The sequence below is a fragment of the Daucus carota genome, chromosome 7, assembly GCF_001625215.2.
Source record: "Daucus carota subsp. sativus chromosome 7, DH1 v3.0, whole genome shotgun sequence".
NCBI lineage: Eukaryota > Viridiplantae > Streptophyta > Magnoliopsida > Apiales > Apiaceae > Daucus > Daucus carota.
Genome location: NC_030387.2, coordinates 12,299,514 through 12,324,617, shown reverse-complemented (window position 1 = coordinate 12,324,617; position 25,104 = coordinate 12,299,514). Strand labels below are relative to the sequence as shown.

At 34.5% G+C, this 25,104-nt stretch overlaps 3 protein-coding genes and 1 long non-coding RNA gene across 6 annotated transcripts; 2 read left to right on the top strand and 2 right to left on the bottom strand.

Moving 5' to 3' along the window:
• The first annotated feature begins 807 nt into the window (after window positions 1-807).
• Window positions 808-3,223, top strand: LOC108194030 (polyubiquitin-like). The gene is made up of 2 exons (XM_017360921.2): window positions 808-965; window positions 1,656-3,223. Exons 1-2 carry the CDS (start codon window positions 963-965, stop codon window positions 3,054-3,056), a joined length of 1,404 nt encoding a protein of 467 aa, XP_017216410.1. The 5' UTR covers window positions 808-962; the 3' UTR covers window positions 3,057-3,223.
• A 3,144-nt stretch (window positions 3,224-6,367) lies between these two features.
• Window positions 6,368-9,161, bottom strand: LOC108196417 (uncharacterized). Its single transcript, XR_001801771.2, has 4 exons — window positions 8,847-9,161; window positions 8,662-8,752; window positions 6,803-6,893; window positions 6,368-6,732 (listed from the first exon to the last, which is right to left on the bottom strand). It is a non-coding gene; the product is annotated as an uncharacterized LOC108196417 (long non-coding RNA).
• A 6,637-nt stretch (window positions 9,162-15,798) lies between these two features.
• LOC108196416 (probable protein phosphatase 2C 40) lies at window positions 15,799-21,044 on the top strand. 3 transcript variants are annotated; one of them, XM_017363689.2, is made up of 5 exons: window positions 15,799-16,350; window positions 18,072-18,175; window positions 18,561-19,702; window positions 20,180-20,444; window positions 20,808-21,044. In XM_017363689.2, exons 3-5 carry the CDS (start codon window positions 18,569-18,571, stop codon window positions 20,933-20,935), a joined length of 1,527 nt encoding a protein of 508 aa, XP_017219178.1. In that variant the 5' UTR covers window positions 15,799-16,350; window positions 18,072-18,175; window positions 18,561-18,568; the 3' UTR covers window positions 20,936-21,044. The 3 variants fall into 3 exon arrangements, with proteins under 3 accessions (XP_017219178.1, XP_017219174.1, XP_017219177.1); XM_017363685.2 differs by lacking the exon at window positions 18,072-18,175 and having other exon boundaries at window positions 15,800-16,350; XM_017363688.2 differs by lacking the exons at window positions 15,799-16,350; window positions 18,072-18,175 and adding an exon at window positions 17,659-17,740.
• Window positions 21,045-23,199: 2,155 nt separating this feature from the next.
• On the bottom strand, window positions 23,200-24,672 carry LOC108195186 (heavy metal-associated isoprenylated plant protein 36). The gene is made up of 3 exons (XM_017362138.2): window positions 24,484-24,672; window positions 24,328-24,403; window positions 23,200-24,112 (listed from the first exon to the last, which is right to left on the bottom strand). The coding sequence occupies exons 1-3, from the start codon at window positions 24,529-24,531 to the stop codon at window positions 23,343-23,345; spliced, it is 894 nt and encodes a 297-aa protein (XP_017217627.1). The 5' UTR covers window positions 24,532-24,672; the 3' UTR covers window positions 23,200-23,342.
• Between the last annotated feature and the right edge of the window lie 432 nt (window positions 24,673-25,104).

The following is a 25,104-nucleotide window of genomic DNA, read 5'->3' as shown; positions in this document are numbered from 1 at the left end:
AATAAGAGCATCTCCAATAGTCTCCTAACACACTCTTAAGAGCATCTCCAATAGTCTCTTAGTTGGCTCCTATGTATAATATAAAATATTAAGCTCCTAGTAAGTTAGTACATTGTTAGGAGTTTGAACTCCAATAATGCTCTTTATACTCACTCTTAACATTATATTTTATTATTATTTGAACTCCACTATGATAAAAGTACAAAGTCACATGGGTGATAGTGAATATTATATTACAAAAAACAAGTTAAGAGCCTTGTAGTGGCTCCTAAAAGAGAGGAGAGAGAAGGGCCTCTTAGTATTTTTAAGAGCCATTAGGAGCTTATTGGAGCTCTATTTTCTCTTATCCTCTTTACTTTTGGTTTTAAGAGCCACTTTAAGAGGTTATTGGAGATGCTCTAAATATAATATAAATTATTGACTCTTAGTGATTTAAAATGGGTTCAACTCCAACAATACTCCTTATATTCACTCCTTATTTTATTTTATATTACTAAAAGTAAGTTATGTACTAAGAGCTTGTTGGAGCAAGCAAAAATGACATTCTCCTCAAATTTCAATTTAAGAGGCAATATAAAGAAGCTATTGGAGATGCTCTAAACACTATTACACCCACTACTTTCTTCCACTATCTCAAATCTATTATTAAATATTGATAGGTCCCACCACTTTACCCACTTTTCAACTACATTTACTACCTTTTTCTTAATCTCTGTGAAAGTCAAACCACACCACATAAAATGGGAATACTAAATTTTTTATCAAACATAAACAATAAAAATTACTCATTTACGAGAATCTAAAAGATTTTACGGAAATAGTAATACTCCATATTGCAAAACTTCTTCAACCCAATAGCTCCAAAAAAGTAAAAACAGTAAACCCTTGGTCGGAAAGTGTTGACTGTTGCAACTGCAAGTACTCTCAGCTCTCAGCTTTTGCTCGGCTTCTCTCAAATCTCTATGGTATATACATCTCTACTTTTCTTTTTTATTTTTGATATTATATGAATGTAGTAGTGCCTTGTATCTTGTGATGTTCTTGTAATTTGTGCAATCGAGTAAAATGCTTGTTTTGATGATGAAATTAATGGGAGGAAACTTAATGGGTCATGGGTTTTTCTTGATATTATTTTCTATGGTCACTACTTTAGGCTTCTTTTAGTTGCGCTCTATGAAAGTGTAATTGCTTTACTGAAAATGTGGCTCCTTGCATTAGGTCATCTAGCTTAGTTTGTTATTGCACAGCACCTGAATTCATTGATGATATTTTGCACAATGAAATGATGCCGACCAGCATTCAATGATATTGTGCACACTTGAGAATCCCGTTACTGTGTGTGTCGTTTGGTACATCAATTTACTGTTGATTATAGACTTATAGTTAACGGAATTATCTACATGGCACTTGATTTTAGTCCAACATACTTGATCTTAAGAGGGCGTGTACTTGATTTTCTGTTGACTTATTGGTTCATAACATTGGAGTTTATGTGCTTACCCATATCACATGTCCTGGAAGTGTAAATGTCAATAAGCAATGATTAATTGGTTGTGTTTTTTCATGCATGATGTAGTCGCTATGCTGATTTTGTATTAAATGCTATTTGGTCTATATTCCCCAATGTTTTTGGGTTTTTTGTGCAATTCACGCAGATGCAAATTTTCGTGAAAACTCTTACGGGCAAGACTATTACTCTGGAGGTCAAAAGCTCCGACACTGCAGACAATGTCAAGACTAAGATTGAGTACAAGGAGGGGATCCCTCGAGATCAGCAAAGGTTGATCTTTGCTGGGAAACAACTAGAAGATAATTGCACGTTGGATGATTATAATATCAGGAAGGAATCAACCCTTCATTTGGTCCTCCGTCTCAGAGGAGGGATGCAGATCTATATTAAAACTCTGACAGGAAAGGTCATTACCCTCGAGGTTAAAAGTTCTAATACCATTGACAATGTTAAGTCCAGGATTCGGTACAAGGAAGGCATTCCTCCAGACCAGCAGGTGCTGATCTTTGGTGTGCATCGGCTAAAGAACGGTCGTACTCTTGCTGATTATAACATTCAGGGTGAGTCTATACTCCTCTTGGATCACTACTGTGGCAGAATGCAGATTTTTGTTGACCTTGATGGTAAAATTATCCCCCTTGAAGTTGAGAGATCTGACACAATTTCCAGTGTTAAGGCCAAGATTCAGGATAAGGAAGAAATTCCTCTGGATCATCAGATACTGATCTTTGCTGATGAACAGCTTGAGAATCACCGTACCTTGGCTAAATATAACATTCAGCAGGATTCGGTACTCCTCTTGGTTTGCTGCCTCACTGACAGCATGCAGATTTTGGTGAGGAACCTTGTTGGTGGAGTCATTACCTTTGAAGCTAAAAGATCTGATACAATTTACGATATTAAGGCTAAGATTCAGGATAAGGAAGGATTACCTTTGGATCATCAGAGGCTGATCTTTGCTGATAAACGGCTTGAGAATGGCCGCACCTTGGCAGATTATAATATTGAGACGAAGTCGATACTCCGCTTGGTTCTTTGCTTCTGTGGCAGTATGCAGATATTCGTGAGGACCTTTTCGGGAAGAACCATCACCCTAGACATTGAAAGCTGTGACACAGTTGATATTCTGAAGGCTAAGATTAAGGATAGGGAACGAATCCCTCCACATCTGCAGAGTCTGATCTTTTCCGGTAAACGGCTTGAGGATGGCCGTACAGTGGCTGATTACAACATAACAAAGGGATCAACCCTCCATTTAAAGTTTTTATCCCGGGTTGAAATGCGAATATTTGTGAAAACTCTTGCTGGTAAGACCATCAATTTGGATGTTCAATGCTCAGACACTATTGATTATGTCAAGGCTATGATCCAAAATAAGACAGGAATTCGACCAGGCCAGCAGAGATTGATGTATGCATGCAAGCAGCTTGAGGATGGTCGTACATTAGCAGACTATAACATTCAGAAGGACTCGACGCTTCACTTGATGCTTCCTCTTCGTGGTAAAATACAAATTCTTGTAAACACACCTGCGACTATGCAATGAGAGTTTCACGTACAGCAACAAGGGAGGGTGGGGATCAGGAATTGCATCTATGATCAATATGTAATATATATTAGCGATGAACAAATTGTCTTTGACTCGTTACCAGTAATCTTGGTGAATTAAACACTTTTCATGGTTATTAAATCAATGAACTAAGTTCTTTTGCAGATCTGTTTGTATGCAACTTTCCTTATTTTAGTTACTCTTTGGCTGATGGTGGGGTTGGCTTATCTGTTTATTTGTATTTTTCTTTCGATATTGCTTTTTCTTCTAAATCATGGTTTTGTTTTGGGTTATTTTTTTTCCCTTAACAATTTATAATCCTTTGGTCTTGTGTGATGTTTTGAACACCCAGTCCTTGGAACTCGAATCAGAACGTTCAACGGCAATGGGAAAGTTATAGCCATATACCACTATTAGGTTGAGGGTTTTATAATATTGGAACGGGTTACCTGTTTCCTTGGTGTGAATATCTTCTTTGCTGACCTTGCAGATTCTGAACCTCTACTACCCTACCTTGTCAAGAAAACAATTTATTTGAGCTGATTATTGTACTCATGATGCTTTCTTGAGTTGTACACCTACAGGTTTCACTCCATTTAAAGCTTCATATGCAAGGAAAGTATATCATTTTGGTATAACAATTTTTTATCTCCTCCCTGAAAGTAATTTTGTGTTTGTGTTTTGCACTAAAATGGTAAGAGTTATAGACCTAAGGTTTATACATATGGTAGTTCGAGCTATTTGAATATATATTTCGTGCAATTTAAAACAAATTTTTGATCGATTTAAGGTTGGTTTTTTGGCGCTATTTGCTTCTGGTTTTCTGTATGTTGGTTTAGTCTGGTAGTGGATTTAATTGCTTCTGGTTTTCTGTATGTTGGGTTTAGCTGGTAGTGGATTTGGAAGGGTTAACTCTATTTTGGTAGATGGGGTTTTCCTCATGGGGCAAAAGCATAATATAGTAATTGAATTAGGTCAAAATATATGTTTGCATCAGTGAGAATTTGATTACTTCAGCTTAAAATGTAGTATTGCAATGATACTGAATTACTGACGGTGTGTGTTTGTGTTAGACATGTGGTGATATCTTCAAAACATGGGTACAGTACTAGTGAGCAATACAGTTGAAGGTAGTCCGACTATTTGGCTTATTATTTTTTCATACACAGCATGTCAGAAGGAAGAGAGGGATTCCAAAGTAGAACTCCAGGCGTCCTCCTAGATACTAGGTATCAAGCATTTTTGGCTCTCAGATTGTTCTACAATAATGATAGATGTATATGACTTTTAAAAAATGGTTTTATTTGATTTATTAATTACAAAAAAGTAATACGCAGAACGAAATATCATGGTGGCGTGCTCACCAACATATCAGGTTTCCCCCTTTTCCTCTTCATATGTAAGTGTTCATGACGATTCTACAACTCATTCATTATCTAGTGATAAAGTAAATTCATGTCCATAACTTGGTGCTGTGTTTAATAAAGTACTCTAATTAGGAAATGATAAGAAGGATGATCAGAATAAATGGAAGTCTTTTTCGTTTCTGCCACGGTGAAGGAAAACCAAGCTAATGAAATATTATCCCCTGTCTGAAAGCTTCAAATTAGTTTTACGAGTCACATATCCCTTATCTTTTTCTCGTAAATTGTTAATCAATCAGAAAAGCTTATTAGCATTTTGGCACATTTAACTTTTGAAATCAAACTATCCGCCTAAGGAAAGATATTATCTTGCACCTGGTCCTACTTAATACACTTGAAGTATATAATTAATGACCAAATACCATGAGGCTTGAAGTATATATATATATATAGTTAACGACCAAATACCATGATCTTTAATAAGCTTGTTGTAACATTTTTCTATTATTTTCTGATATGGTGTTCTATATTATGTGATAGGAAAATGCAGATTAATGAACATGCAAATTCTATATTTTTTAATTTTAACTGAGTTGGTGTCAGTATATGATAATTATAATATTGATGTGATTAGTTGCTTGCCAAAAACAAATTAAAAAAAAAAAAGAAAGAATTAAATATTAGAAGTACATTATCATTATCATCCATGATTACATATGGATGTCATAAAGGGGTCTAAAATTTCCAAGATACAGAATTTTGTATTATTTTGTAGTAAATCTTAGAGATAAATTAATGGCGACAACGAGTGATAGCTTTGCAACCACGAGAATAGGGATTAGCCTGAGCTCCAGCTTGACAGTTATAATACGATGCGCCACGTTTTGAACATGGTACAGTATTCTTATCCAGTGCACCATAGCTTATATACTTTGTCTTTGGAGCTAATATGCGCCTGGTTATTTCATAGTCATATTCTGTCATTGAGGCATCACATACAGTAGTGGCTGTGGGGTTGGTGGCAGGAAGTGATGTGAGGAGGCTGTGGACCCCAGTGGTGGCATCAACGGCTGGACTGATAAAAAACAAGGTTGTGACAGTTGAGAGTGTTGCACACATCATGAGCAAGTGAGTAGACTGCAACATTCGTTTTGCTCTAGCTTCTTGCAATGTCTAGACTAGGATTTTTTGCCCGCTACGCATGGTTTAAGAAATTAATTTTATACTATTAATTGAATTTATTTTAAAAAGAATTTAAATATTAATAAAAGATTTAAAAATAATAAAGAAGGTAACATAACGGATAATTTGTTAATTATGGTTAATTACTTATAAAAATTATATTTAATATAAATGATCATTTAAAAAGATTTCACGCTATGCATGGCAAATATGATTTTTCTACAATGAATTTTTATTCAATTTTTTTTAATATTTGTTTTGTAATTGAATATATAAATATTTTACTAAAAATATAGATATTATATTAATAAGCCCTTTTAATATCACTTGTAATATAAAATTAAGGTGCTATCTTCCGGTTAAAAAATAATCCTCTAATATTTGGTTTTTGTCTTTCTTACATCTTTACGAAGATATGTTTATAAGTTTTCGGCATTTTTACTTTGCTGGATTTGCCAGATGGGCATTGGTGGTAATACACATTTTCCAGAGTATACATAAAAAATTACTTCACTTGTCTTACTTTTTTAAAAATGAAGATGCAGATAATAATCCTAAATTTTCTATTTAATACATGTCATTGTGTTTAGTTTTTTTTAATAAATTATTCTCTCCATCCCCCACTTGACACATATCTTAAAATGTGAGATCAATTAATATATTTAATATACAAAATAAGTAACTAAACGGAATTAGATGAAGAAGTGCAATTTGATAATGACAAACCATATAACAGATCAAGAAAAACATGGAAGCTTAATGTGAATATGAAGCTAATATTAGGCAGTAGATGCTCCATTTCAGATCAAGAAACTGTATGCAAATTTAAGCAAGTTAATTGACTATATTGAGATGAACTGCTTGAGCATTATCACTCAACACAAATTAGTATGGATGCTTTACAATCAAATGCAGAGCACTACATGTATAAAACAATTAGCCAAGACCCAGAGATCCACATGTCGTTATGCACCTCCATGTTCTCAGAAAGTGCTGCAGAGAGATTGCAGTAACACTGAACCATGCAAATGCTTCCTAGGAATTATAGACCTCGTGCAATTTTCTATTCAGTTTATTTACTTCTGTGAGAGAACAGGAGCATAAACCAAGTCAAGTCAACTCCTTTCCTGAAATTGCTATTGTTAATAATTGAACAAACTCAATAAAAGAAGTCGATGACAAATAAATAATCATTACCTGAAAACAGCATGCGTGCAAGCGGTGCAACACGCGTAGACTTCCTTCGCACCCTTTTCATGCAAAAGAGTTGCACCCTTGGTAATAGTTCCTAAATCCCAAAAAGAAGGCGGATTATATTATTGCTTCTATAAAGAAATCTTTAGAGCTCAGAAACACCAAATGCTATGCAAAATGACTATGGTCTTTTTCCGGTATTTAAGTGCTCAATATATAATTAGCTGATGCCTCTTATGTTTAATAAAAAACAATAGTGCACTTAACTCATGACTATGATCATACTGAATAACAGAATTAGTACACACCGTACACACATCCTATAAACAACAAAGAAGCAAAACAAAGAAAATAGGTGAAAGTCCTTTTTTCTCAAACATCCCAGCTTTCACCAGCACAGAAGCAAGTTTCCTGTAATCTTTGATAGCCGTGGAGCCATAAGAGCTTTTGGATGCGTGAAACACAATGCAATACATCTCAATGAGGCGCACACTGTATTCCATAGTAATTATCCATGTTGCTTCCATACCAAATTTTTGTGGCATCATTATATGAAAAGAGCATATCATAATCTATATCAGCCGCCATTAGTTAAAAACCCAGATCATACATTTAAATCGATTTGTTGATATTTTTCAGGATCAGTTATCAAATTGGACTATATATTTGGATCCAACACAAACCCAGGAACACCACTTAACAAATTACAAATTTACTCACGAAAGTTCCAGGAAACCACCTCCAACACACGTAAAATTTAGGCTTTTTCTCTCCACAAACACAGAATAAAGACCAAATATTAAGACGCCAAATATACAACACCCCAATCCAATGGTACTTATGAAAACAGTATATTGGGAAGTAAATTGACACATCACACAATGATTTCTGTTCAAACTTGCACTCATCCCTAATAACGAATCTCAATATTCTTTCCAGATATCATATATTAAATACAGAAACAAAATTGAATAATAAAGGAGAGAACAGAGCTTATTTCAGAGCTGCCCACAGTGAAAGTAGTACAAAAGATTTTGGCAACTAAGAACTGTCAAGTGGCTACCTCAGTATAAGATTTACGACAAACAATATGCCTCAGTACTCGGATCAAAAGTACTCGGATTAAAAGCCATCGAGTCGCAAGTCATATTCATAAAAGATGCAGAGACAGTTTGCGGAAAACTTGACTATTTTGTGCAAGGAAGATAGTAAGATGAAAAAGCGAATACATTTTGTGTTAAATCCATTTTTACACCAGCGACAACTTTCATTGCAGCACAAATTTTCACAAATACAGGCACAACTCCTTCTTATCTTTTCTCACCTAAAAAATAGTGGTATTATATCAAACCCATTGTAAAAATCAATTGTCTACTTAATGCAACACCAGGCCAGCTAAAAACATGCACAAAATAAAGTAATAGTTAAGACACAAATCCAATAGTAATTACCCAAAGAAGATGGCTATACATCTGAATTTAGTGGGGCATATATGCGAACACCTTGATAACAACCTTCAAACATAGACAATAACTATTATAAATTAACAAATGTACAAAATATATGCAGGTTGGATAGTCATGGGTTAAAAAAATCTATTACATGTATAAACACCAAAACAAATAAAAATCTTTTAAGACTTTAATCAAACACTTAGCCTACAAAGCACCCATACCACTCCAGCTGACACATACTTTCACAAATTATGATTAAGTAAAATACTTGAGCTTATTCATCATTCAAATATCTATCACCCTTTATATTGTGATAAAAGTGACAAATTAATATTCGCTCAAGTAAAGATGATCAAAAACACAAAATAGGAGCTCATAACTAAAGATGACACTGTATTATATACTCACAAACATGGGCTCTTTTCTTCTCTTCTTGGAATCACCTTTGAAACCATCATTAACAGGCTTCATAAAAAGCTTGATATTGTATGGATGGAAACTGAAAAATTAAAACAAAACATGGAACAAATTGATATTCACAGAAAAAAAGTAATAAAAACAAAATTAATTTCTCGGCTTAAGATCAAACTTACAAAATATAAAATGAAGCTTTGTTCCCCCTCCACCCAGAAAATGAGCAGCAGACAAAATGGAGATGAAATCAGAGTAAAATGAGGATAAACATTATGATCAATCCCTATAATCAAATCCAAGGATAAAAGGACGGTAATTTGAAATTAAGGGTCAGATGTTAGGCCACATATGTGTAGCAGCTCAGATTTGTGCAAGATATGGAGGGTAATAGAGTTACTCGCCGAAATCGCAGGAGTGTATGGCATACTTTCTGGTGAAAGTTTTGTAAGAGTATACAGCTGTAAAACATTAAAGCTGAGAAATGTGTACAAACCCACGTGCAGACAATTTATGAACCGTATAATATACGTGTACAGAGTGGTGTATTTTGTAATTAATGTCAATGTTAGGAGGACATAGTGGTAAATAGCAGCATAAATAGCCTTCAGGCAATATATACTAAAGAGATGTTTTTGATTTAATATTTAACATATTTTAGGTAAGGTGGATTTATCTGATTCTTCTTTACAACTCTGTGGTTTGGTTGGGAAGTAGTGAGTTACAAGTAGTATAACTTAGAGCATCTCCAGCAGATTAGCTACATGAGGTCTTAAGTTAAAATTTTGAGGAATATGGGCAAAAGTTCACTCCAGCAGAGTCCCTACTCATTCCCTAAATTTTAAGATCCACTCTTCATTCCTCATAAATAGGTAATCCCTAACTCATTCCTCATTTGTTTTTTAATGATTAAATATTCAACTTTCACTTTTTGGACATTCTTTCCCACTTTATTCTTATTATCTTTTTGTTAAAAGAATTTGAATTTAATACTATAATAATGATAGGGAACACAAATAGGGATTATTGTTGGAGTTGTTAATCAATATAAGATCCCTATTTTTTAGAATTTGAATTGTTTATTATATATTTAAGGAACCTACTTGGGACACTGCTGGAGATGCTCTTATGTTACTTGTTTTTGCTTACTGATGGTAGTTAGGAATTTATTAAGAGGAAGTATAATTATCTGACTTAATTACATTAATTATGGCTTTCACTTCTAACAAGTACTCTCTGTTTATTTTTAATAGTTGTTTGACCTTTTGATATGTACTATAAGGAGCTTTGACTGTATTTTTTTTTAAAAAAATTATAAATTTTTTTTTCTAAATAAAAATACAGCATTATTTTCATTCAGAAAAAAGAAGAAAAAATTAAAAATTATTTTCGATATGTAGTCAAAACTTCTTAAAGTACGTGTCAAAAAGTCAACGAATATTAAAAAGAAACAGATGGAGTAGTAATTTACCATTAGTCCATTACCAGTTTTTCATTACTCTAATAATAGTGTAGTGCATTTTTAGCATGATTTGTACACTCCGCGACTCCGCGTAACCCACCCTTTGCTTATATGGTTCATTGTACCAAAGTTGTGTGTTCTGCAGCAGGTTAGTTTTATGTTTAATTTGTTTCAGGCACTTCATATAAAGATGGAGATAGGAATTACTTAACATCTCAAGTTGCATTACTTATCTTAGATACCAGATGTTTATTTCAGTTATTCTGTATTCTGTTTCTCTTGAGCGTTTATACACACATTGGACATTAATTGATGAGCGCATGAGATATGTGAAGTTGGGTTAGGCAGAGCCTACCACTTCCCTGAAAGGTACTCCCTCCTTCCCATTTTAATTGTCCACTTTGCACAAATCACACAAATTAAGAAGTATTAAATGTGATATGTTGTTATCATTGCCATGCATTGGTTATACAAATATACTACTAAGTTTTCATTCATTTTGGTTAAAAGTCAACATAGTTTGCATTGTAAATAATGAAAATTGTGTGAACTAGTAAATGTTAACATTGAAACTTGTTATAATTTGTATTGGACAAAGAAAATGGACAAATAATATGGGAAATTTTTTCTTGACAAGGTGGACTATTAATATGGGAAGGAGGGAGTATGATTTATATATATATTGCTTCAAAATTTATTATGTTCATGAACTCCGTATGGTGTGTACAAAACGTTAATCACATTTAATTGGGCGCTAACCATTGAAAAATGCATATCCCAAATTATTTATTTAGAAAATGTCATCTGTTGGCATAAGATTTCTCATATATATACATCGATTAGCAGCAGGATAATGTGGAACTGTCCTAGGATTTTAGGGTTTCTTCTATGAGCTAGTTAAATCAATCAAGTATATAACAGGAGAATGTGGCTCTTGTATATAAGCTTTGTAAACACTGATAACGTTGGTTTATCTAGAGATGCTATATATAGGTTTTATATAGTAATTCTATATATCTATAGCTTGTCAAATTGGGATCAGCTCTAAGTTATGGTCAGAATGATATAGTTTGAGCTCTGTGTGTGGATGGATACAAACAAAGCAATTTACTAGTCTCATAGTTTTGTTTTCAGTTGATGAAAGCTTACACTTTTTTCACTATAGTTCCATTTGAAAATCTTGGTTGCGCTATTACTAGTTGTAATATACTATAAGATCCTTCCCTGAAAATTTTGATGTTTAAGTTTTACATTTTTTCTTCAGTTCCAAATTTATAACATCGTACTTACTCTATGATGCATTAAAGTCCTTTTCAAAATTTTCAACAAACAACTCAGAGTCAAAGATAGTAATTAAAGTAATGATTTCATAATAATGAATGTAGTCAAATCTTTTTCACCTAATCTAGTAATCATAGTCGTCGCAAAAATATATTACTGTAGCTAAGATATGTAGGCTTTAACATATAAGTTACCTAATTACTGTTTGCTTACCCGATCACATAGATTTGAGAAGTATGGATTTTGCTGACCAGGATGTATGTAGAATATGAAGTCTCAGTTCCCTAGAATGAATTGCAAAGTAGTAAGAGAGAGGAGTTCTTTCAGGAAGCAGATACTATTTGTATTTATGGAAGCAATAATATGTTTTCCTCTGTAAGCAATCTTTCTTTATAGCTCATTATGACTTTGGGCCATTTGTTATTTTTGAATGGTATGCGAATAAGATTTTAGAATCAATATTTCCAAAGTTTTTGGTAAATTATTCAGCTTTGTTGGAAATCATGGCATTTATTTGTTCAATTAAACCAGAAAATTATCAACCAAACAATCGCAATGTATGAACAAGCAAGTATGATTCCATTCTGATTATTCACTTGCTAACAGCCGCCCTTTGTAATCAGTATGCTTCCATGTCTCTGCTGCTACATTACCTTGTGAGGGAACTTGTGAAGTCTCTGATGGCTACCATCCTCATTACATTCCAAGGTTAGTGCACTGATCATAATTGCCCGGACTTCCTGCATTTCTATAAAATTGTTGGCATATGGAGAGAAGAAAAGGGGAGGACTATATATAGAAATATACTTGTGCACTATGCCCCTTCTTTCCAGTTCAAAAGATACCCACACAACCTCATACTAGTAATAAGAAAATTCAAAATATGCAAGTTATCTCCACAATTTGAGGCTAGTATAGTCAATTGCTCCTTCAAGCAGGCAGAAATAATGACATTTTGGTCCACAATGTATAACTATAAGATCATAAATCAGATAAACTATATAACACATTTCACACGCATACAAGTGGTTGGTTTTTTGAACAAACTGTTCAAGTCCCTACTTAACCTGATTCCTTCTATTATTGTTAAATCCCTGTATATCTGTGCAGGGAAGTACTCGGATTGCAAAAATTGGTGGCTATCCTTGTGGAGGCATATTTCTACAAGCTTGAGCATTACGGTAATGCTTTTAGTTTGCCTTTATCACACTGCTTTGCTTTAACATTAGAGGAAACTTTTTCTGTTGTTGGTAAACTGATACTTGGTATACAAAATCTTGTACCTGAAGTGCTTCTTCAGAGCTCTATAAATTTTATAAAAAATTGTTTCAGCGATAAATTAAAAACTCCCATGCTATCTTTGCTCAAGTATACATATACGAGGGATATAATTGCCGGTCAGATGTCAGAAAATCTTCATTCTATGGTTTCTCTTATTGGTGTTGGGGTTTTAAACTTAAAGAGTGATCAAAATGTTAATACAAAACCTAGATCCTATGTTTCACAAGTTGCCGAGTTCAATCAATATGCATGTTACACGATTCATCCTTGCAGTCGCAGATTCCTGCATGTTTTTGTTTTCTAAATCAGATGTAGCAAACTGCAAAGATGTATATTCTAGTACATGGAGCTCTTTGGCTCCTGTTATAATCATGTGTTGGTAATTCAAAATTTGTACCTTTTAATATTAAAATCTCTGCAAGACTGCTAATACTAGGAATCTTGTCAAGCTGTGCTGAAGCATTATTGGAGATACTGGAAAAAATTTAATTTTTCTTACGTCACATGGTTAGTCCCGATCTAATTCCGCCACTACGAGTATAAATACATATCATCCTCAGCGTGGCTGTAGTCGCACCTGAGGAAAATTCTTGTTGAAATACGGTGTTGACACAAGAAAGATCTCATATATAAATGGACCACACAAATGCTTGCCATGAAAATCTTAGTAGCATCAATCTAGATTTGGATAAATGTATTTTTCTCCCAAGATGTCAAGATCATATTACTGTTTTGTAGAGTATATGCTAAAAGGGGGTTATTTTCTTTAATTATCCAACAAAACAAATGGATGGTCACAAAAGGTTGATTATTCTTTGCACAAACATTGTTGCCTTGTTGGATTTTGAGTGAACTTTATATTCTGATGTCGGTACTGTTCATAACATGAGACAAATTACTTATTTACATCTAATCTACAAAACTAAATATAGTCATGAGTGATCTTGTTAGATTCGTATTCACGAGTACTTTAATACGGTGAAGTTTTTATATTTAATGCTACTACGAAATAAAAGATATTAACGATCAAAAATGTGTGTTGGCAAACGTGAAAAGTATTTAGAGACGGAAGGAGTAATAGCTACTCCCTCCGTCCCCCTCAATTGTTTACATTGGAGGGGGACACGGAGACCAAGATAATATATAGAAAATGAGTGAAATTAGATGAAAAGTGGGTAAAGTGGTGGGACCTATCAATATTTAATAATAGATTTGAGATAGTGGAGGAAAGTAGTGGGTGTAATAGTAGTTTTTATTGTTAAATATGAGATAGTGGGGGAAGATAGTGGGTGTAATGATGAGAAAACTTACTATATATAGTAACGTAAAGAAATGAGAGGGACATCCCAAAATAGTAAGAGAGGGACAGAGGGAGTAATAAGCACAGCCACTTGGAGACATGTCTATTTAAGTATTACTTGCTTCTTTGTCGTATTCCGTTCCTTATAAAATGAAATATCGATTATAGAAGATTAGAAGCATTACTTTCTGCTCTGGAATTTTGTATTCGTTATTTTGTGAGATTATACACCACAACAGATAAATTTGAAAGATTAATAATGCCAAAGTTATTCATTTAAGAAAATTAATATTTTAGATATACCTTTTTCCCAGCTTGGTATATATAATATACTCCCGCTGTCCTGAGATATTTTAAAATTGGTAAAATATAATTTTATAAATCATTTTAAGTTTTTAATTCTTCTGCGTAAAAATATAATGCATAAATTTTTATACATAATTTTTTAAAATAAATTATGAAATCATAATTTTGTGCCGTGAACGAATAGAATTGTACGGTGGGAATATATAGTTGCACACTTGCACTATATACCAGATTTCCTGAAGGTTTTAATTTAATTAATATAGTAATAATTACTAGACAACAAAATATCTGATAAAGTTGTACAGTAAATTAGTGAACTCCACAAGCGCCGATGGCTATGGCTTTACCGCTTTAAACCTCCAAAGGCCATTTTTCTATTTTCACGGAAAAGATGAGAATATGAAAACAACATATACAAAGTTATACTAATATTAAAAGCAAACTACCATGTGTATCACTATTATCATCGGAATACCTGATTCTATTATAGAATAACACCGGTTATAGAATATTTTTCATATCCTCGAGGAGGATCTCTACATATATTTCTTTTTCTTTTTTCCTGATTCTGTTATTTTTTTTCACGTACCTCTTTTTGAGAATTTTATCTTTAAACGCAAGATGTTTCTTAAGCAATATTTTCCAGTGTTATGAAAAGCGCAAATCGGCTCTAGGCGGTGAAAGGACCTTCTAGCGCTTAAGCGGTAAAGCGGACGCTTAAGCGGAATCTTAAGCGGGCCAATAAGCGGATTAATAAAATATAATTAAATATTTAATTTTAATATTAATATATTCAAAAATAATGTTATATTGTGGTAAGAATTTAAATTTTTAAAAATATATATATATTAATTTTTTAATATAATTATAGTTATATTATATAAAAAAATATTTTAAAACTGAAAAATTAGCAAGTCAAAATCATTTTGACCGCTTAAGTACCGCTTAATCCGCTTAACGACCGCTCAATCCGCTTAATAGTCCGCTTAATTTTCAAAAACGCTTAAGAACCCGCTTAATACAAAATCGAGGCGTTTTAGGGCCGATTCCGCTTAGGCGGCCGCTTAAGCGGCCGCTTAATGCGCTTTTTAAAACACTGATATTTTCTAAATTGATACACATTTAGTGTCAAAAATATGTTATAAAAATTTATAGTTTTATATTCAAAATTTTAACTTATTTTGTTATTAAAAAAATATATAACAAATTTGTTAGCAAGAAGATTTTTAAATAAAAATTACTATAACATGAAAATAATAAATTACTATATATGTAAGTACTGGATATTGGTTTGCCGATTTAAAATTTATCTTCAAAATTTTTATTAATAAATCTGATTTTTTTAACAAATCGGAATATAATTTTTTTTTTTTGAAACGAAAAATCGGAATATAGTTGATAAACATATGAAATAAATTTTAATATGATTTTTAGAGATCTTTTGAAACACTAGCAAAACAGAAGAGATCACACGGGGACACGCATACATGTGGCAATTTAGTTGAGAGGAATGATGCTACAGAGTCCAGATAGAAGTCTTGAAAGCACCAGTTTGTGTGTGTTTAACGAACGTACGTACATGGATACAAGTTGTTTGAAGGAAGCGAGAGTGTGAATATTTTTCAACAAAATTAGCGGTTTTGGTGAGATGTTTCGAGGGCATTTTGAGTTTGACCCATCTTCCTCTAAACGTCGCCTAATTATATAACTTCATTCTCACTATTTTTAGCACACACTCTCTTCTAGCCATCCAATTCTCCCCCTTTCATCTCTCCCCTCTCTCTCCCTCGTTGAGATTCCACCTCTGCTTCAAATTTCATCAAACCCCACGTAGATACTATACTCATCACTCCTCTGCATTCATTCTCTCTCTCTCTCTCTCTCTCTCTCTCTCTCTCTCTCTCTCTCTCTCCCTCTCCCTCTCTCTCTCGCCTTCTCTCTCTCTCTCTCCCTCCCTCTCTCCCTCTCTCTCTCCCCCCCCCCTCTCTCCCCACACCTGTCTCTCCGCCTGCATTTTGGTCTCATTTCTTCATCTGGCTTCTCAAGACTTCACAAGGTCAGCTAATTACTTTGCTTTGTTTATGCATATATAACATTTTCTTTGTTTATTTATGCTTTATGCATAAATATATATATTTTTTATCTATGTATCATGTTCATAAGTGTGTATATTGATTGTGATCAATTGCTTTATTTGGTTGATTGCTTGTTTATATCAATTTATTACAAATTTCTATAATGGTTCACATGAGTTTGATGTGTATGTGATTTGTGTCTTGACCCTCTTACTATATGGGGCTATTTTGTTTGTTGGAGTTTGTTTTGGATAGATTTCGTCCCCTGAAATTTATTATCTTATTCGGCTGTTAACAGTATGCTATCTGAGTCAAATTTTCTTTTTTTTTGCAATTCAGTTTGTAATGAGATTAACTTCAATTTTAGCAGACTGATAGATTTAGATATCCATTATGATATTAAATTTGGTTGGTTTTTTGGATGCTAATACTGATCTTTTAGACAATGTTATATACATTCAGATACATATGCAATTATAGAATGGTTTTTGTGAAGAAGCCGTTGCGTATATATTTGCATAGCATGGTAGACATATGTGCAGCTTATGAGCATATTTACTTAATAATGTGAAGTTAAATTTATGCTTTCTGAGGATGATTATCACTTACAGAAATATTGCAAAAGAGAACGACTTCATTTTGAGATAAGTAAGTTGCGACTAGGGGATATTGGTGTTAACCATCCACATTCATTTACGGGGCCTCTTTTATTTTGCTCGAGAAAGTGATCGGATGTATACCTCCTCCATCCCTTTTTACATGTCATTTTGACTTTTTGTGCGTAATTTAAGATGCATAAATTGATTAAAAAGATAATTTTGCTCGACATTTTCTGAATTTTCTTTTTGTGAATAAAATTTTACAGTTTATACTTTTTAATCAGAAAAAGAAATTTAAAAAATAATAATCAGAAGTATCTTTTCTATGCATCTTAAATTACGTGCAAAAACTCAAAGTGACATGTAAAAGGGGCGCAGAGGGATTATTTATTGCATACGTCAATAACTATTGATTATTTATGTATTCCTATTCTCAGTTTTTTCGACACGTTTCTAGAAAAAAGGAAAGTACGCTTTAAATAAAAACAAGGGGTGTGCTTGCCGAAATGCAGAAACCCTTACCTTTTCTTTTCTGAACCTCCTCTTCACTCCTGACGGAAAAAAACCCCTCCTCTTCACTCTGTCGTTATCATTCAATATTTTCCGATGCTCAATCTCTGAGTTCAACTTTTTAGGGATCCACGCGGTGTTTTATCATCTTCAACTCTCATCTGTAGTATGTGTATATAGGTATTTATCGACCATGATGAGGCGGTGAAAGAACAGCCAGTGAATTGACAATCAAAGCATCTTATCGAGGATCATAGTTTTGGTGCACAATAAATTCTACGCTTAAGCTTATGAATGATTTCCGTTAAAGTTTTTATATCTTCCTACATCATTTTTCTTTTTTTCTTTTTTTTCTAGTTTAATTTCTACCATTCTTTTCACCTTTGAGTTTGCTAATGTTGCCAGTTATTGTTCATTGAATACATCTCATGTTTAGTGATACTGTAACTGATATATATGTGATTTTTATAAGATTATAATGTTTTGATGCCATACAGCACTGACAAATTTACCGTAGGTGATTGTCTAACAAGTAACAACTACCTTCCCACTATAACACCAGATAACTTACTTATGTTTTCAATTAAATGCAGCCACCATTTCACTTGTAAGTAGAGATTAGAGTTCCTGATGGATGATTGTCACTGATCGCAGTACTATGAAATCTTCATCCAAGTGGTTGCGAAGCTCATAACTAGTAAGCTAATTAAAAGCATGACAGATCAAATCAACTTCCAGTAGCCATAGGACAGATTACCGTGTTGCACCTACTCTTAGTTGCATACCTCGAAGTCTCAATAAATCATTGAAAATGCAGATTGACCATCAGATTTCAAGAAATTAGGATAATCAATACTATTTGTTTAGTTACGTTTGTCCCCTGATTTAGATAGATGAATACATATGTGGCTCTTTCATATGTTTTTATTTATAACCTAGGTTTTGGGGGGATTCTGTGTTTCAGTGACCTAATCTTTTAACGAATTTTCTGATCATGATTTTACTTCTTATGATATAAGAGTAATTCCAGAAAATAATTCTTATCTTGTGAAAATATGTCTCATAATTTTGTAATGTTTCAGCTATAAATATGCATCAAGAAAGAAGTCCTGATCCAGATGGAGAAATTAAAGTAAGTTTTGGATATTATTGCAATGAAAAGAAAAGTGCTTGTGATATTTCTGATGAATATGAAACCCCTACTGGAATTAAACTTCGAAGAACCAATAGCTCTTTTTCTTGCTTCTCTGGTGCCGCCTTGAGTGCCAATGCTACTTTGGCCAACACAAATATCTGCAATGGATTAATTGGCGCAGAGATTCTTCCAACGTGGGACTCACCCACTTCATTCAGAAAGATCCCCTCTTCTTCCTCAATATCTAAGTTGGACCTGCTATCTAGTTCTCTTCACAGCAGTTTATCAAATTTGAGTTGTAGTCCATCAACTCCAAGTGAGGCCACTGAATCTGATTTTTTGTCACTAAAGTCCATGAGTGCCCCTTCAAGAAGCGAAGGTTTTCTCAATGCCATGGAAGTGCAAGTAGCAGGTGGGGCTGCCGGTGAAGATCGAGTCCAAGCTGTTTGTTCTGAAGAAAATGGCTGGCTTTTTTGCGCTATCTATGATGGCTTCAACGGTAGAGATGCTGCTGATTTTCTGGCTGGTACACTGTATGATACTATTGGGGTCTATTTGAATTTGTTAGAATGGGAATGCGAATCCAATCAAACATCTGTTTTCCCGGATCTGCTCGAGGATGACAAATTTGCCAAAGGGGGTAAATCTAGTCTTAAGGTTGCAAGCACTGAATTATCAGGTAAAAGATTGTCCAGCCTACCTAGACAAAGGGTGCTTGATTGCCTTCAACGTGCTCTGTCTCAGGCTGAGAATGATTTCCTCTACATGGTTGAGCAGGAAATGGAGGAACGCCCTGATATAGTATCTGTTGGATCTTGTGTTTTGGTTGTGTTACTCCATGGGAAGGATTTGTACATACTCAATTTAGGTGACAGTCGAGCTGTAATGGCAACATACGTTGAAGTGGGCATTACTAAAAACAAGGTTCTACAAGCTATACAGCTAACTGATAGTCATACAGTTGACAACGAAGTTGAGAAAACCCAACTTTTAAATAATCATCCTGATGACCCCTTGGCAATTGTGGGTGGAAAGGTGAAAGGAAAGTTAAAGGTCACTCGTGCCTTTGGAGTTGGTTACTTGAAAAAGGTAAATTGATTTTATTTTTCACAAATATATATATGTCAATAACTACACTAAATCAGCAAGGTTCGATTGTTTCTTCCCTTAATTAATGAAAATTGAGTAGAACTACAAGCAATGTACTAGCACACTACACAATTTAGTGGAAGCACTATTTTAATCGGCTACTTCAGCATGTTGTTTCTACCAACAATTTAGAGTTGCCTCCTATAAATTATGCCAGCTATTAGGAATGGCATGCAGTGCTTTCAAGTTTAGAGATGTCAGTCATTTTAATGCTACCCACTTTGTAACTTTGCAGCTGATTTGCCAAAAAACTGAGTTGTCTTTATATTTCTTGTTAAAACGATAACAGTCAATGGAAAAAACTTTAATCTAATAAATGCCTCTAGAGTTCGCACATGTCAGTATCATACTGTTGTAGCTTCAATTCTGTTGAATTAGACTTTCTTAATGCTGATATGTTGTGACACTTTTCTGCAGCAAATATTGAATGAAGCGTTAATGGGCATCCTTCGGGTTCGTAACCTTAAAAGTCCTCCATATGTCTCCACAGAGCCATCCCTATGTATACATGAAGTCTCGAATGCTGATCATTTCATCATACTTGGGAGCGATGGTTTGTTTGATTTCTTTACAAATGATGAAATTGTAAAGCTCGTCCATTCTTATATCTTGTGCTATCCTTGTGGAGATCCAGCCAAATTTTTGTTAGAACAGCTTGTACTGAGAGCAGCAGATTGTGCAGGTGAACTCCATAATCTGATTTCTCATCATAGATTAGTAACTACATGCTTAAAAAATCATTACATTTATAACATTTATTGAATTATTAAGGGTATTTATAGAATGAAAGCTAGTAAACCAAGGAAGGGAACTACCCTAATTTATACACATGTTAGGGTTCAGTAAGATGTTATCTCAGCATGTAAACAAGGGTATCATCATGGAAAGGTTCCTATGGTGAATAATAAATAACTAGTTTCAGGTGCAATATGGAGAGGTTCCTATATTGTTGCTGTACAATATAGTTGCACAACTTCCCTTATTATTTTCATTTTTTTTGTAAGGTGATGCACTAATCTTTGTAAAAAATACTACAAAACTGCAGGTTTCAGTACAGAAGAGTTGATGAGTATCCCTGCCGGTAGGAGAAGAAAATATCACGATGATGTAACTGTGATTGTGATCATGCTGGGGACAAATAAGCGAACATCCAAGGCATCAACTTGCCTATAGATTAAATGTAATGTAGTGGGCAGTTTATCTCAATAGCAGCTACTATGCTGATTTTGGACGTTTTTTGGTTTGTATACGTATTAATGTGAAATTCGAGTTAATTTCTTTCTGCCTTGAATTGTTGGAACTTCATTGCTCCATTTTGTTGATGCAAGGAGTTCCTGCTCAGGACTACCTAAGTAGACGTCGGATATGATGGTTCTTCCTTTCAATTTGTTCTTTTCCGGTAGACATTGAAAAAAGTTGAAAACTAAAACTTATATTATATATCTGTTGGAATCTGTTTCGGAGCAAAAAGGTCGTACTGGAGAGTATTCTAGATCATCAAATGAGTGGAGCTTTCTGTGAAGTTATCTTTGTGGAGAATCATTTTCTCCTCAATGAATGGTTGAACTAGTTTCACCATCTTCCCTTTGTGTAGATAATGGATACTTCTTGTTGCCCATCTTTATAGTTTATTGGCTTCTCAATCTCTAGTAAGGATGCTATTGTGTGCCTCTTTTTTAAAGTTGCCATCAGATGTGAGCATGTTCATAAAAACTGACCCCATTAACTTTATAACTATTCTTCAACAGATGAACTGCTATGAGAAATCTTGTGCTATGGGTTTTTGCCCCCTGTTCAGAAGAACAATTCTTCTTTCCTTCATCTTTACTCATCTAATCCTGTAGTACCATCCCATCCAGCAAGTTGAAAATGTATTTTACCATTTCTTGATATTGTTATGTTGACCTGGCATGAATAGTCTATTTTTCTACCAGCTTGGACAGTTGACTCATGACAGGAATAGAGCTAGTTAGTGCTCACTTATCTTAATGAAGAGTATATTTAATAGTCTGTTTGGTTATTTTTTTACTGATTTTAGATCGGAAAGAAAAAAAAAATGTCTATTCAAATCGAGTCGATAATGAAATTACAAGTTGTTTAGTTCTATGTGGCAAAACTTTTCTTGCCAAAACAAGGAGTTGGTTTTGGGAAAAAGAAAAAAATATATTAAGAAGATATTTCATATTCGTTATTTAATAAAAAAATAATAGACATTTCATATTTGTTATTTAACCGAACTAAGTATATTTTTTTTTTCTTTTCATGAACTTTTAGAGGGTCAAGTAGTTGGGTATTCTGACGGAGAATGTAGTGCAACAACATTATCATCCTCTGCCTAGAAGTTTCATACAAATATTGAAGAGTTGAAAGAACATAGACAATAAGGGTCAATTCACAATCTATGTGATGGGGGGAGGGGTGGAATTGTGGAAGTATACAATGAGGAATGGCGAATAATGTAGTAGCAAAAAAGTGGAGAACAAGAACAAAGTGCCAGTGTGAGTGAGAGTGAGATAAGAAGCATATGCTAATCAAGGGGTTGTGCATATTCTTCTTCACTCAGTGAAGCCCCAAGTAGCCCTCCATCAAATGCCCTCCAAACCTCCACATCGATGCTTCAAATATTCTACTACAGACCAATATAACAAAATATCTACCGATAACAAACTTGTGCATTTCGAATTTTCTTCAAATCACTCGCATAACTTCATTTTTTGATAAAATGTATATTCACAGTAGGTCATAGATGTGGTGGCAGAGGTGTTGGTACTTGCTAGCAGTGTTGTAAAAAGCGGGAATCGGACTTAGTCGGTGAAGTTATGGAACAAGGATTAATCGGATTGATCGGTGATTAATCCGCTATTTAATTAGTTCGGCGAGCTACGGAACAGGGATTAATCGGTGATTAATCACCGACTTTTAGAACAGAGCTTGCTAGTAATAAGTATTGACCGGTTTTTTTCTATTAAAAAAAAAGAATGAGCAAGTCATCACTCATCAGACAGTAGGGCTAGGATACATCAACTAGTCTGGATTCAATATCAAAGCTGTGGACTCCTCACTCCTCGGTGGTCAAGAACTAGCTGGCTCTGTGCACTTGCTGCAATTGCAAGTTTGGAAATAAATGTGATTGTAAATAAAATACTGTCAAAGTTTAAGGTTGACCAAACATATTTCTTTTTCATCTTTTAAGTTTTAAGTTACGAATAATCTGAAATCATTTTTTAAATATAAATAAAATAGTTTGATAAATTATTCGAATAGCTCATTATCGAGCCAAACTGAAATAACACGTAAACAACAGTTTGACTCGATTACAACTCATCAGAATCAGATTATCTCTCTGCCTCCTGAGTGTACCTAGCTGACCAGCTTGCTCTCAGATTACAGAATCAAGATTACTGTGGCCTTGTAGGCAAGCATGTTTGCAAGAAAACTAGTTTAAATCTAGATAAATAATCATAGCAATATAGCATTAGAGTCAAAATAGGACATCATAGTTCCATACATGCAAATAGCTACAAATTGGTAGACTATAGAAACTTCACCATACAACATTTTCAATATTCATTCCATCCATCTACATGATATAGCACCCATGAGGATTCTCATCGCTAAATATCTCGAAAGATGAATCGGACGGTGTGGTCCGCATGTTGATCATCTCAGGCTCAGCATAACTCGAACACGTGTACGGTGAGGATTGCACATAGTAGCTTGGACCAGCACTTACCCTAGGCTGCGAAGTATGGTAACTCATCACATACACTGGTTGAGGCCCACAACTTGTGGGATACTGATGTGGATATGGAATCGGAGGGCCATTATTTACTTGATCATGCACGTGAGGGGGACCCACAATAACATTCCCTGTTCCGCTGTTCTGCACCCCACCATTAGTATTTGCACCCTGATTAGGATTATTACTATTTTGCCCTTTCTTTTTCTTTTTCTTCTTTTTCTTAGCTCCACCAGCTCCAGTGCCACCACTACTTTGATCACCTGGCTTTTGCTCGGCAGCCGGCGGTTTGTTGCCGGAGGGGTGATTTTCCGGCATGCCGGGGCAGAACATGACGGTGGGCCCCCCTTCTTTGACGTTGTTGATCACCTTAACTTCTTCTTGAGGACGTTCATTTGGATTCTCTTCATCTTCATCACTACTATTTTCATCTTTTTCACCCTCTTCGTTCTTGGGCTTTTCGGGCTTTTTCTCCTTGGCGGCAGGATTTTCAGGCCACATCTCTGCATGTTTCCCTGTTTTCACTAGCTTCTTGATTAGTGTTTCTGCATCTATGTTCCCTGTGACCGTCACTTTTTGTTGCTGCGAGTCTATTGTTATAGTATAAACGCCTGAAATAAACACACCATTCGTAAAGTTTAAAATGTACGCAGACCTTACTTCCGCTTGTAGTCCGCTTGTAGTTTAAAAAATATACGCAGACCTTACTTGTACGGAATATTAATTGAGGAATTTTTTATGAGTCGCTTGAAAATTTATTTTTTAAATGAAAATTAGCAAGCGAGTGTTTTGTTAGTGACATGAGTGGAGGGGGGAAGAGAGTTACCATCAATGTTCTGAAGAATTTTCTTGACTTTTCGCTTGCAGCCAACGCAGTGGATGGAGACTTTCAAAACCCATGTCTAAAAAAATAAAAGGAATGAATATTTGGAAAACAAAGACAGAGCAAAGTGAGGTTCGTTAAATATAGAAAGATATGTACCTGATATGTTAGAGGCTGGGGAGGTTCTTCGGGGGAGATGGTAGCCATCTGAGATGGAGAAAAGATGAGGGGACTTGAGAATAGATGGATAATTAAGCCAACGAGGGAGAGAGAGAGAGAGAGATTGGAATGATGTAAAAAGAATGTGGAAGGTAGATAGATAGTTAAGGGATGAGTAAAAGTGCAACAAACAAATAAAAATCAGGTTATAAATGAAGCGATAGATGCCCCTGCAATGCAAGTGTGCTCTGCTCCTCTGTATATGTGGGCATCCCATGTACGCACTACGTTCTTCTCTTTAAAGTTTAAACTTTAAGGACTACATGTAATTATATTTTTCTTAATCGTAATCATATGCAAATCATCGTACTATGATTATACTACTTTACTTCAGTTTTAGGCTAAGGATTAGTTCGGTGTGTGTCATGGGTACATGCTATGAACTAAATTTTATATAGGGTCCTATTCTAATACAAAATACTAAAATCATTGTTGTCACGGCGCTCGACTAGTCGCGATTAGTCGACTAATCGGGTTTAGAAAATCGACTGTAGAGGTCAACTTGCGAATTGTCGACTAGTCTATCGACTTGGTCGATTAATTGATCGACTTATCGACTAG

Excerpts from the sequence above, each read along its gene's own strand:
- LOC108196416 (XM_017363689.2), top strand. The coding sequence starts at position 18,569 with ATGCATCAAGAAAGAAGTCCTGATCCAGATGGAGAAATTAAAGTAAGT. Across the intron at positions 19,703-20,179 it reads GAGTTGGTTACTTGAAAAAG|CAAATATTGAATGAAGCGTT; the intron begins GTAAATTGATTT and ends ACTTTTCTGCAG. Across the intron at positions 20,445-20,807 it reads GAGAGCAGCAGATTGTGCAG|GTTTCAGTACAGAAGAGTTG; the intron begins GTGAACTCCATA and ends ACAAAACTGCAG.
- LOC108195186 (XM_017362138.2), bottom strand. The coding sequence starts at position 24,531 with ATGGCTACCATCTCCCCCGAAGAACCTCCCCAGCCTCTAACATATCAG. Across the intron at positions 24,404-24,483 it reads CCCAGCCTCTAACATATCAG|ACATGGGTTTTGAAAGTCTC; the intron begins GTACATATCTTT and ends TTATTTTTTTAG. Across the intron at positions 24,113-24,327 it reads AATTCTTCAGAACATTGATG|GCGTTTATACTATAACAATA; the intron begins GTAACTCTCTTC and ends TGTTTATTTCAG.